Source organism: Geotrypetes seraphini, chromosome 5 (assembly GCF_902459505.1).
Source record: "Geotrypetes seraphini chromosome 5, aGeoSer1.1, whole genome shotgun sequence".
NCBI lineage: Eukaryota > Metazoa > Chordata > Amphibia > Gymnophiona > Dermophiidae > Geotrypetes > Geotrypetes seraphini.
Window position 1 is genome coordinate 214848238 of NC_047088.1, and position 14017 is coordinate 214862254.

Consider the following 14017-nt stretch of genomic DNA (forward strand, 5'->3'; position numbering starts at 1 on the left):
TTGTTTTGGACCAAAAGGTATTCCAATTGTGCTCAACAATATGACATTTCAAGTCAGATTCCCAAGAGCTTTGAAGTGAGGTGTGGTTATTAAATTGGGAATTAATAAACAATTTTTAAACAGAAGATGCAATGTGATCTTTAGTAAGGAGTAGAGAAATAAGCGATATTAAAGAAGGAGTATCTTTAGTGATACAGTAAAGAATGTTTGATTTCTTAATTGTCCTGGAGAGCTGAAGCCATTGGTAGAAACAAGTGGATGGGAGGCTAAATTTAGCTTGGAGGTTGGCAAATGACAGTAATTTTAAAGTTGGGTCACAAATGTCTTTGATATACCAAATACCTGATTGAGCCCATTTTGTGCAGTAAATTGGGGAGTTGTCAATCTTAATATTGTTCCATAGGGAAATGTATGTAGATTTAAATATGGAGTACTCTAGGATTTTGTCCAGATCAAGTAGACATGAGATGGAATTGCATATGATTGGATTTTGTTTATTTGGTGTACAAGTAGATGTTAGTAATACCAATAGTAGAAAAAGGTGACTTGAAGGAGAGTTCAAATTTCAACCTGAGAGGACAATAATCAAGGAGTAGTGTTAATCATAGACTTGCTTGCGGGGTGATAAAACTATCAACAAATATGAAAGGGGGCTCTAATAATGAGCCAATACTAGAGACGGTAGGTCGACCAAGAAGGTTTGTCAAAGATTTATGTATTTTTGGTAATACTTTCAACACAAGAGTCCTAATTATTGTCTGTTGTCTCCTATGTTGATAATTGCTATGAAGTAGGAAAAAACTTCAAGCGCTCCTCCTGCTGCCAAAATTTGGAGCTATCATCAATCAGAAAAACTTCCTATAATATCTTGAAATATCAATTGTCCCATAAATGTTTCAAATGTTTTCAATTAATGTTTAAAATAAAGTGTGAATATATATTAAGGGTCACCACTTAGGTTAACCATCCAGATGCAGTGTCGGTGTGTTCTATGGAGCTTTTTTGAGCGGCAATGTCTGTGGCAGATAACTGTGGCACAAACTGAACTATGTTGTTCCATTAAACATTATGGTGCAAGATTCTGAAGAAGCATTTTGCGAAACTGGGAAGCTCCATAGAACACACCGACAAAGGTTTCTGTTACCACTGACATCGATTATGTTTCTTCCACCCCACCCTCTCTCTTGTCCCTACCTGGTGTGGGAGATGTGAAATATGGGACTATTCACAGGATCTTTGTTATGCAAGGGCAAATACACTTTTCCACTAGGAATATCTTTAATTCCTAGTGCCTTTTGCTATCCTTGATTCTCACTACTCTTGGGTTTATCCTCAGTAACAAGTCTGGTTTCATGGCTTTAAAACATAGGGGTTTATATATATACTAGCTTTATAGCCCGTTACATTAACGGGTGCTAGAATATATATGTGTGTGTCTGTCTTTATTTTTTTCTCTCTCTGTCTCCTTAGCCGCTTTCTATATTTCTGTCTTTCTTTGTTTTGGCTGTCCAACACCACCCCTTGGGTGCTCCCCCTATCCATTCTCCCTTCCTTTTACCTCCCCTGTGTCCACCACCACCCCTTCACTGCTCCACTTATCCAGCAGCAGCCCTTATCCCTTTGTTTTACCTCCCCCCTGTCCATCAGCACCTCTTCCTGCTCCCCCAGTCCAGCAGTAGGCCTCCCTTCCTTTTTCCCCCTGTCCATCAGCACCTCTTCCTGCTCCCCCTGTCCAGCAGTAGGCCTCCCTTCCTTTTTCCCCCCCCTGTCCATCAGCACCTCTTCCTGCTCTCCCTGTCCAGCAGTAGGCCTCCCTTCCTTTCCCCACCCCCCACCAGAGCAGAATCTCCCCCTTTCTATCCCCCCAACAGTCCAGCATCTCCCTTCTCGCTATCTCCCATCAATCCATCATCTCACCTGTCTCCTCCTGTCAGCCACTGCCGTTTGCCATGTGGTCGATACGTTGCCTGATAGGCGGGGTCCAGCTCCAGCGCGTTGCTCGCACACAGCAGCGGGAGCAGCACCACCAGCAGCAGCGCCGCCATCAGGAGCCCTTCTCAAGGGGGCTGGACAGGCTGCTGAGGAGCTTCGGGGGCTGCTGAGACGGCAGAGACGGAGCGGCCGAGCTGAACTGGCGTCCCCGTCCCCCCCCAGTGCCAGCGCCGCTCTCCCTCTCAGCAGGCCGGGCCGGAAAAAGAGGAGACTGTTGTGTGGTGACGTATAAGAGCGCATGCGCACTCTTGTGGCCACTCGCGACGGATCAGGGAACATGGCTTTAGAGTGCGCATGCACGCTTACCATTTTATTATTATAGATATGTATTGACAAGGAAAATGCAGAAACCCTTAAAACCCCTACATTTCAATATATATATCTCCTGTCGTGATCCCCCAATATTCCCCAGCAAGAGAGATACCCCCCAAAAGTTCCCCCCATCAGGACCCCCCCACCTTGGCACCCCCACCAGGACCCCACCCAGACACCCCCTCTAACCTGTTTTCGTTGGCCAGACAGACGGCTCCTGCCTTTGAAGGAATGGCAGGCCTGCCCCATCCTGGTGCCTCTTGGGGGTTGGCCTAAGGGATTTGGCCAATAGGAATCTTAAGCTACTCCCAATGCATCCCAGAATGCTGGGGAACATTGGTGGTGGGTGTCGGCAGGAGGGATCGGGCATTCCTCCTGCCGCCTATCATTGGCGAGGGTTCAGGGGATCGTGGCAGGAGAGATTGGACATCTCTCCTGCCAGGGAACATTCGGGGGGATTGTGGCAGCTTCAGGCAGGAGGGACTGGGCATTTCTTCTGCCACAATCATTGCGGGGGGGGGGGAGAGAGGACGGTTCCACGATTCTCTAACCGGCGCTTATGATAGACACTGGTTAGAGAATCAAGCTTTTAGGCAAAGGACTGGTCCCTCCCATGCCTAAAATGTCTTGTTTTGGGCATTTGGGACTTGGGCAATTTTTTTTGGAGGGGTGGGGGAAGAATGAGGCTTAAAGTTAGATGTAGTGGTGTTCTGGACGATTAAACTTCTGAATGTACAGGTAGGCCATTCTAAAAAAAAAAAACCCCAAGCATTTTGGATTTTTTTTTGAGAATGGACATTCCCTGCTGCCTACTTTGTGCACCTAGAGCCTTAGGCCAGAAGGGGACTTAGACGTTATTTTTGATTATGCCCCTCCACATGTTTTTCCATAGTTAGAAGTTTCCCTCAATTGCACTTGTGCAATTTGTAAAATATATTGTTAGACACTTCAGCATGGATTCTCTAAACGGCATTGGTTTTTTAGGCTCCCAAGCTCAGTTAAAAAAAAAAAAATGCAGTTTAAACTACATTTTTAACTGAGCTTCAAGGTGCCTACCAGTGCCTAAAAATCAGCACCAGAATTGCACCTGCATAGGCACTTTAGGCCACCTAACACCACTGCGTGCAAGGCTTATGCCAGAAGTAGCATTAGGCGGCCTAAAGCACCTACAGAGTTATGATTCACATCAAAGATAAGCACCGGAAATGTAGGCCTGGACAACTCTGGCTTACATTTCTGGCCCTTACCTTTGCCAGAGGCGTGATTCTGTAACCAGCACCGTAGTGTATTTGGCATGCGATCAGCATCCACTTTTAAGCTTCTATACGGTAGTATTTATTTTATTGGAATTATTGTTTATTATATACCCTTTTAAATTGATCTTATGTATTATTACTATTTTTAAATGACATTAATGTTGTTTGTTGTTAGGTGCCATCGACTCATGTTCGAGTCCTAGCGACTTGATGAATTGCACATCTAAAAATAAATCAGTTTTGTGCTAGTCTAGAAAGGTCCTCCAGTATCATCCCCATGGTTGTTCTCAATGTCTCCAGCCATCTGATTGCAGGTCGCTCTCTTTGCCTGGTTCCAAACACGATGTCTTCCTCCAATGATCTCTCTCTTCTGATGGTGTGACCAAAATAAGACAGTCATAATTTCATCATTTGGGCTTTGAGTGACATAGCCAGTTTGATCTCTTCCAAAATCAATTTGTTCTTCTGGTGCTCCACAGCAAGCCTAAAATCCTTCTTCAGCACCAAAGCTCAAATGTCGGCTTTCTTTCTGTCTTGTTTCCGTAGTATCCAGCTTTCTCATCCGTAACTGACCACTGAGAAAATGAGTGCGTGGATAAGTCTGATCTTCGTTTGGAGTGTTACCTCCTTGCCTTTGAATATTTTGTCAAGAGCCTTCATTGAAGAGTAACCAAGTGTTATTCTACGATGTATTTCCTCTCTGCTAGTTGCTTCTTTGTTTACAAAAGAGCCCAGGAGATTGAAATCCTTTACAACTTCTATTCTATCACCTTCAAGCTCAAAATTTTCATTATTTTCTTGTGTTCATGATCTTTGTCTTGTTTATGTTCAGTTCTAATCCCATGTTATGACTTTCGGCTTTGACTTTTCTCAGTAGATACAACATGTCTTCTTTGCTGCTAGTGATGAGTGTTGTTTCATCTGCATAGCACAGGTTCTTTATATTTCGGCCACCAACTTTGAAACCGACACTCTCTTTTTCCAGATTTGCTTTTCTGAAGATGGTTTCACTGTACAGATTGAATAGATAAGGTGACAAAATGCATCCTTGCCTGATACCATGTTTTATTGAAAACAAATGTGTTGCCATATTCAGTTCTCATTGCAACTTTTTGATTTTCATAAAGGCTCTCTAGCAGTTGAGTTATGTGTTTGCATATTCCCATTTGCACAAGAATTCTCCATAGTTTATTGTGATTCACATAATCAAAAGCTTTGCTATAGTCAATGAAGCAAAGGTATAGGGGTGTTTGGTATTTTTTGCTCTTCTCTAATATCCATCTAACATTGGCAGTAATGTCTCTTGTTCCTCGACCTTTTCTAAAACCAGCCTGAATTTCAGGTAGTTCTTGCTCAATGTATGATTGTAGTCTTCATTGTATTATTTTCAGTAATATTTTGCTGGCGTGTGGAATTAATGCAATTGTTTTGTAGTTGTTACATTTCTTGTCGTCACCTTTCTTCGGTATAGGTATGAACAGTGATCTTCTCCAATCGGTTGGCCATGCTTTTTCCTTCCAAATCTGTTGACACAGTCAAGTGAGGCACATGATAGCACCTTCTGAGCTTTTTATTAATTCAATTGGAATACCGTTGATACCAGGTGACTTGTTCTTCAATAAAGTTGTAATCGCTGCAACGACTTCTTCTATTAAAATATTTGGTTCTTCTTCAGTTTCAGCTTCCAGTTCAATTTCCCCAATGTTATCCTCATTGCCTTATTTGTATAAATTTTCCATATATTCTTTCCATCTCTTTTTAATGCTTTCTGGATCATTAAATATCATTAAATTGACGTCTTTAAGCATCCACAGTGACATTATTTCTTGTTTTAAAATTTATGCATTTAAATCTTGATCTTTTCAATGGAAATTTTGGTTTATTGCACACCTTATTCAGTATCAATCCTGTGTATCATTCAAATTGATTTTTTTGCCTTATTTTTAAATATTAATGACCACTTAAATGGTTTCCCAGTTGACTAATATCTTTTAATATTTAAACAATTGTTGCTTTATTATTTTAAAATATTATATGATGGTTTCATGTTTTCATGTTTTATTTTTCTTTTATTGTAGACATTGATTTACTGACCACTGACGCAGGCTCACTTAGCTGAAACATGGACTGTTTCAGGTCCAATAGTTGTGACATTTGAGTCGAACAGTTTTATATCAATAAAGGTCTACTGGAACTTTTATATCCATGGTTGGATTTTACCTTTTCTCCATTTTTTTGTCTGAGCTCTGTGGAGACCCGGTTCCCCTTTTTTTGGACCAAGGGATATTGAGGCATGCTTCCATGAGTTCTTATTGAAGGAACTTCTTGCATTTAAAGCCATATTCATGGGACAAATTTTTTAGAAACCCTGCAGTGGGATGGAATGGGATGGATGGAATTGTGGCAGGTGGACAATAGAGAGAAAATGCATAAACAATCAAAAAATGACCAAGGGAGTACTTAAAATAGTTTCTTTGGATATGAAGGTCCTAAATTCCTCTGAAAACCAATAGTAGGTATGAAAAGAAGCAGCTCATCAGAGTGTTTTACTTCATTCAAGAGACCCTGTTTTTTTGCCTGAAGATGAAAGATTGTTACACTCTAGAGCACAGGTGTCGAAGTCGGTCCTCGAGGGCCGCAATCCAGTCGGGTTTTCAGAATTTCCCCAATGAATATGCATTGAAAGCAGTGCATGCACATAGATCTCATGCATATTCATTGGGGAAATCTTGAAAACCCGACTGGATTGCGGCCCTCGAGGATCGACTTTGACACCCCTGCTCTAGAGTCTAGACAGAGCATTCCTTAAGAGAAATGTTGCCTCCAATCAACAAAGGAAAAAGAAGAGGAAAGTGGGAGTACTGTACTTTTGGCTAAAAATGTAGGTGTAGAAATGTTAAAAGTTATGCAGTATGTTATAAAGGCCATAAGTATCTAGGACTACATGTTGTTATTGCAAGGGTAAAATGTAGCTTAATATGTGTTTGTGCCCTTAATAAGGATCAAGGAGAGTTCCTGGTTGAGTCAGGCAACTTTCTTATGGGGTTGAAGGACAGAATTTGAATTGGGGAAAGGAGGGGATTTTAATTTGACCCCTCTAGGTTTGAATTTGTCAGATGGCTCCCAGGATAGGGAAGGTAATAGGTTTAAGCTGAGATGGCTAACCAGTAGATTGAGTATTAAATGTATTGGAGATTCTGTTATCCTAAAAGGAGGGAGTGTACTTTTTGTTGCACCCTCATGGGTTTTAACTAATGTATAGACTTTATTTCTGGTTGACAAGTCATTAGTCTCTAGGGTAAGGGTGGATACTAAAGATATTTTATGGTCCCATCACATCCCAGTGTGGGTGGAATAAGCCCTATGTTAGAGCTGGTATAATAATCTAATAGATGAAAACATTAAGAAACAGACAAGATTAGTTGTTCTATGATTAATTTATTTGCAGAGAATAAAAAGGACAAAAAAAATAGTTGCTACTTTTACTTAAAAAATAGTTAATCATAGCAAATGTGTAAAATGGCTTTTAATGAACACACAGTATAGTTGTAGACCACAATCTACTTTTCAAGATCTTCCGGATTTGAGTTTGACTGAGTCTGAACCCAAGTGTATTTACCAGAAGAGCAGATATCCCTCTTGGCTGGCTTCTGAGATATGTGTGAAGCTCTTTGCATGATATATGATTAACGTTCTGCTGCATGAACAAAATTCCTTTTACAGATTCAACCAGTAGGGAAAAAGAGAGGTGATCAGCAATTCCTTTCTCTCTCTTTAGCACCCCATGTGTCCAGACCGACTAATAGGCCAGAGATGGTTTCTCTCATTATGTGGATAGGTGTGTTGGTCATAGCCACATAAAAGAGGATATACAACGTATATATTCTGATATTTGTCAACATTTGCTTATTTCTGATCTGAAGAAGGTGGGTTACCTTTGAAAACTAATCAAAAAATGCATTAATTTAGTCCAAGAGAAAAGTATCATCTTGTTTCCTTTATGTTTTGTTTTATTTCTGTGTACTGCCTAAAAATTAATTTTAAAAAAATACAAAAACAATCTGGAGGACATATCTGAAAAAGTCCAAAATGAGGCCATGTCCTCTTAAAAGAGGAAGTATGGTAACCTAGATGGCTCAGATGGGATATTTGGGATTACCTAATTGGATCCTTGCTGCTGGAGTTAATCCTGGAAGAAAAAAAATATATAGTTATGGAAATCTTAGAGGTTGATATTTGGGAGGGAGAAATTAAATTGCTAAAAAAATGATAAAGAGCTAGTCCCTGATATTTCATAGCTAAATTTTATAAAACTTCTGCTGGGTCTTTAGCAATACTATTTAATTTGGTCCTGAAAGGTGGGGAGGGAATCTTATAGTCTTGATGAAGATAGCAAGGATATTGGTTTTACATAAGAAGATAAGGATCTGTCTGTCTGTGGCTCTTAATGGCTAAATTCCCTTAATAATATACATATGAAATTGTAGGCAATAAACCTGGAGGGGAGGCGTAATAAATTGTAGGTTGTTCAGTCTATATGGGCTACTTTGGCTTTATCCCAAGCCACAGATTATATCCAGAGGGTGCTTAACCTGACTTAGCATAATAGAAAGAGGAGGATTTCTTGCTTGCAGTATAGCTGAAAATGAGATTCAGAGAAACTATATAAGCCATAATCCATTTTATAAAATCTAAGGGTTGCATGAAAATGACTGGGGAGGCTTTCTATGTTAGTCATGGCATATGGCAGGGGTGTCCTTTGTCACTGCTTCTGTTTGCCTGGAATACTGTATGAAGCTGGTAGTAAAGGTGAAGACAAATTAAAAATTTTGAGGGGATTGAAGTTGTGGAAGGAACAGTACAAGATCTCGTTATTTGTGCATGATATCATCTTTTTTCCATGACGCAGCCCAACATATCACTTTCTACAGTCATCAGAAAACTAAAGGAGTATAGAAAAGTCGGCGGATTCAAAATAAACATGAATAAATCAGAAATTTTGACCATTTCTTTGTCATAACAGAGAGAGTTTTGTCTTTAAATGTGCAAAAGAAAGCATAAGATACTCAAGTGTTTTTATAATGAATAGACATTCTGTAGGCTATATGCTTTGGACAATTATTCCAGAAAGTAAACCAGAACTAGAAAAAATGTAACCTGTCATGGTTAGGAAGAATGGCAGGAGTGGAAGCGGGTGTGTGATCGCTCAAATCCCCGACGAAGCATTTTGTTGCGAAACAGGGGCCCCTGTTGAAGAATGTTTTGACTGATAGCTTTTTTCCATAGAGCAGTTTTTCCTGCTTGCTTTACTCCAGGACTACACCTGAATATCGAAGTGCTCAGATAAGTGACTTCTATTTTTGACAATTGTTGTTTGAAGAAAAGTTTAAAAAAATATATAAATCTATAAGAAAATATATAAAACTATTAGAAAATTAGAATAGAGGTTCACATACTAATTGGGAGTTTTTCTGACCAAGGATGTGTCTGCTAGGATTAAATTCTGTTTAAAACTAGCCTGTCTATATGGGAAGCTTAAAGAGCCCCTATTAGACACTGAGGTCTTTTCTCCCTTTTTGTAAAGAAAGGTGACTTTTTTGTCCTGTATTTTGGAGGGTGCAATTTTTTGTGATTTATTTTGGGCATCCTTTTCTTGATTTTTTGGATATTTAGGAAGAATGGCAAACATAAAAATGGTAATGCTTCCTGGGTTCTGCTGTTTGTTTAGAGTTTTACTTGAACTCCCAGCTCAGGCTCTTGAGTCCCAGAAAAGAAGCTTTTTTAAAAAAAAAAAAATTCTTTATTCATTTTAAAACTTTCATCAAGTGTACAAAATTTATAATAAATAAAATAAATTTAAGCACTTGTACATCTTATCATTATATCTTATATTATAAATATAACCCTCCCCCTCCCACCCTCAAATCCCTCTACTTATTTTTTTTTTTCCCTATAGTGGAAACCTGCCCCCCACCCAACCCTAAATCTTACATAATTAATAGAGAAATATTAGAAAAATGGCATCAATCATGACAAAAGGACGTTAATGGCTCCCAAATTTTAATAAAATTTTAATAATTTCCATTCTGTTCCATTCAAGCTTTACAAATTAAAATGGGAGGTTCATGCTCTGAGGGTTTCCAAGGCAATGCTATTTTGATCTAAGGCACGAGTTGGATTCAGAGTGCTTGAGTTTGAGTTATTATCTAGCCTCTCCAGTAGGTGTGGTAGTGAAGTGCTAGACAAGCACGGGGTCCAAATTAAATAATAGCTTGGGGAGAAGGAAGAGGAGACCATTGCCCTATTATATTTGGTCCCCAGAAAAGGAAAAGAGGAAAACAAAGGTTGAGAACTCCTACACTGTGTGCATTATGAAAAGTTGGTGGAGCCAGTATATCACATTAGGAGGGGGTAAAATGCACTACCATTCCATTCCCATTTGATATAATCAAGAGTTTGCCTCAGGTACAGAATATTTGGCCTAAAGGAATGGTATCAGAAGGGCATTCTTAGAGGAAGCTAAACTGTGAGAAGTATGCTCTGGACAGCAGCAGTTTTTAAAATTATGTACAAATCTGCTATTTTGGGAGAGGTCCCTGTTCAAGAACTTGCGTAATAGGTAAAGAGGGCTTCAGCAGTAAGTTTCAAGACTTTATAAGTTTCTGATAGAAGAGACTAAGTGTAAGCCAAGGCATATTATGGAATGTGAGAAATTTAGGTTGGTTCTTATAGTAGAAGAGCATCCCGTTATCAATCTCATCATCTCTAGGCTATAAACTACCTGTACTTCACTATTGCTGCTGTATACCAGAGAGGCTGAAATAGCACGTATCCCTGTCTCCCCTAGTTGCTGGAGAGAGTGTGGGCAAGTGGGCTCCATCTGTCATGTAAGACAGATATGCCCTAAAATGCAAAGATACTAGGGTAAGTGTTTGAATTTCATCTCCAAAGTGGCAGGAGTAAGGGTTGAGAAGGATTTCAAAATGTTTGCTTCATTGTACACCTTCTGGATGTGTTAAAAATGATTGGATCTCTGTGAGTGCTTATTTGGTGGCTGTGAGAAGTGAGATTGTTAAGTTTTGGAGGAAACGTGACCTTCCAGGTTTCAGTCAGTTCCAAATGAGGCTATGAATGGTGTATTCTCTTAGAAAGCTTAGCAATCGGGGAAGGGATGGGGGCTGCAGTATATTGATAAATTTCAGCATCCATGAAATTCGTATGTACCGTATTTTCACTCATATACCGCGCACCCGTGTAAAGCGCGCACACGGGTATAGCGCGCGGAAACTGTAATTTATGTAAAGAAATTTTTATATACCGCGCACACCCGTATACCGTGCATGCCGCCCCACTCTCCCGTCGCCGCCCGACTCTCCTTTTGCCCGCCCCGACTCTCCTCTAGCCACCCCGACTCTCCTTCTGACGTCAGAGAAAGGGCGGGACCGCCGGAAGAGGAAGCAGCGCAGACGCAGGGCTCACAGAAGGGCCGGGACCGCCGGCAGAGGAAGCAGCAGGACAACGGTAGGAGCTTCTCCTTGATGGGGGGGGGAGGTTGTGGGGGTGCGAGCAGTCCTTCGGGGTGGGGGTGTGAGCGGTCCTGCGGGGTGAATCGGACGTCAGGGGGGGGAACTATGTTAAAAAAAAGTTGTAAAATGCGCTCACGCGTATAACGCGCATGGTTATGCACGGTTTGTAAAATCGTGTATAACGCGCCCGTTATATGCGTGAAAATACGGTAATCTAATCTAATCAAATGTAAGATAGACCCAAAAAGATATCTAGAGATTTTACAGGGTGTTAATCTGGGAACTTGGATGGAGTTTCAATTGGAACCTCTGTAGTGGTCATTGGTTTCAAGGATTTAAAAAATGATTAGCAGATACATGAAAGAATGCCAGAACCTTTACTATGATTGCTTAACAGTTAGAGGGCATGTTAAGGATCTGTTGATGTTCGATAGTTGTTTCAAACTGTGATTTGGGTATGGGGTAATTCTATAACATAGGTAATAGCATTTAGAATAATTGCATTTTATACACGTGTACATACACATAGCTGACAAAATTTTGCCTAAGTGCTATTCTGTACATACTTTCTTAACTTAAATAGCATGTATTTCCAAGGGAGCTGTACACATGGGGGAGCTTGAGTAGGGTTAAAATTTTCATGTATAATTTAAAGAATACTATCATTTGCACAGATGACTGTTGCATTTAGGTGCTAACATATCAGCTCTGTGGTTTGTGTAAGTGCTCACTCCTAAGCATCTATATACTTATATGCCCAGTTACCATTAGTATTTATTAAAAGAAAGCAGGTGCCTGGGGGGGGGTTATAGACTAGGCTCCTACCATGTGACTTCTGGGCACATAATTGTAGATTCTTGGTTATAGAATTGCCCTTCACATACTTGTAAACATGTTCTGGAAAACATGCAGAGCACAGAGCTTAAAAGCGTAGAGCATTATTTCAGTTATTGCACCTAGATATTTTTGAAAGTAGTTAAGCAATATATAATAGAATTTTTGTTGTTGTTGCTGCTTGTCTTTTCTTTCACACTGTTCTCAGCTTTCTTTGGCTTTATTTGGCTGCCTCCTGAATCCTATTCATGATTTTGCTTTTTTTTTTTAAACTTTTGTAGCTCTTTCTCTGTTTCTTCTTATCCTCCAAGTGTTTTTCACACGTTATCTCTGACTCTCTTCCCTATTTGTCTTTCTTTCTATTATTATACATTTTGCTCATCTCTGTCTATTGTGTCTTTTGCCGTTCACATCAAATCCTGTATCAAAACTCCTCCAACCTTCCTCTCTTATCCCTATCCCCTCTCGGCCCGCTGTCTCTCATTCATTTAAATGTGTTTTTCATGCTAATGTAATTTTGAAAGATTTTTGTAATATCGCTGTCTTTATACAGTCTCTTCCCCTGTAAACCACTCTGAACTGTTTGTGGTATTGCGGTATATAAAAATAAAGTTATTATTATTATTTATCATTTTCTGACTCTCATCCCTATAGCCATCCACTTCTGTCTTTTATCTCCGTATTCCCTTTCTACCCTTGATACTTGAATTACTTTTCTTCACTACCTGAAATCCAGTAGAGAAAATGTCCATTCTCAAAACAGCAAGATGTCTGTGTTTTTTTTTGTTTTGTTTTTTTTTTTTAAATAACCTTAGTGCGTCTGTCTTTTTTGGCCATTCTCGAATATAAATACATCCACAAGAACAACACACAAAAGCAAGTTTTCCTCTAAGCAGCTTGCATTCTTATCAAACTGTTCAGACAACTGAGCATAGCAGATGGGCTCTTCTAAGAAGTACTGCAGTGAATTTCACATTAAAAGTACCAGATACAGAAGTTGTTATATCTTGTTTATATTGTATGGTGAGCCCTCCAAAACCAACCCAAAACTTACTGTACCCACCTGTATGTTACGCCTGCAGGTGTCATCTTAATGTAGGTACAGTAGGTCTTTGAGGGCTCACCATACAATGTGAGCAAGATAAAATGACATCTGTATCTGGAACTTTTAATGTTAAATTCACTGCAGTAACCTCTGTGCTCTGAGCTCAAATGTCTGTGTTAACATCTGAAGCTGCTTGGGATGATAACTTTTCAGCACCCCTTGGTAATACAGGCTAGAATATACTGTTTTTTTAACATCTTTTTTGTGGTGGGAGGGGGTCGGTGATCACTGAGGGAGTAAGGGGAAGGGGGGTCATGCCTTAATCCCTCCAATGGTCACCTGGTCAGTTTGGGCACCTTTTAAGCATTCAGACACTTTTAAAACAGGTCTAGCTCCAAATCTGAAAAAGCTTACATCAGACCTCCTCCTATTTTCAATTTAAGAAGGTGCTAAAAACATATCTGTTTTCATTATAGTCTTGCTATGAGTCATAATGTTTATGTTGCTAACCTTATTAATCTTATGTAAGCTGGAATGATTCCCAGTTGATATTTGCAGGGTATAAGAAACAATGGTATGGTATGGATTATGCCTGAGTATCCAAGTCCTAAGCCAGCTCAAAACATGTCTCTAACGCCCCCCCCCCCCCCTTAAGATTTGGACACACTGAAGACAAAACAACCAGAAAGATGTCTAGAAAGTCTGTTTTGAGAATGCCCACTTGGATGTTTTGACTAGTAAGATGTCCAAGTGCTATCTTTTGGATGTCTGTCTTTTTTGAAAATGAACCCTTAAGTATGATACACAATTTGCCTAAAATAAATTTCAGAACAAGACTACATTTCCTGGTTTTAATTATTCCAGCATGTATTTTATTAATTTTTGTTAAAGGAAAAGGAAAGGTTAAAGCAAGAAAAAAGAGATGAAAAAAGGCTAAATAAGGAACGCAAACTTGAACTGCGAAGACTGGAGTTAGAAATTGCAAAGGAGCTAAAGAAACCTACTGAAGATATGTGCTTAGCTGATCAAAAGGTAAAGTGAGCTGTGAAGAT

At 39.7% G+C, this 14017-nt stretch overlaps 1 protein-coding gene across 15 annotated transcripts in view; it reads left to right on the forward strand.

The window, feature by feature from the left end:
* Positions 1–14017, forward strand: part of BAZ2B (bromodomain adjacent to zinc finger domain 2B) — a 535524-nt gene that overhangs the window by 369993 nt on the left and 151514 nt on the right. For all 15 annotated transcript variants that reach the window (XM_033946167.1, XM_033946164.1, XM_033946160.1 and 12 more), the window contains one exon: positions 13857–13997. In XM_033946167.1, coding sequence (XP_033802058.1) covers positions 13857–13997 — 141 coding nt within the window. The remainder of the gene's footprint in view (positions 1–13856; positions 13998–14017) is intronic.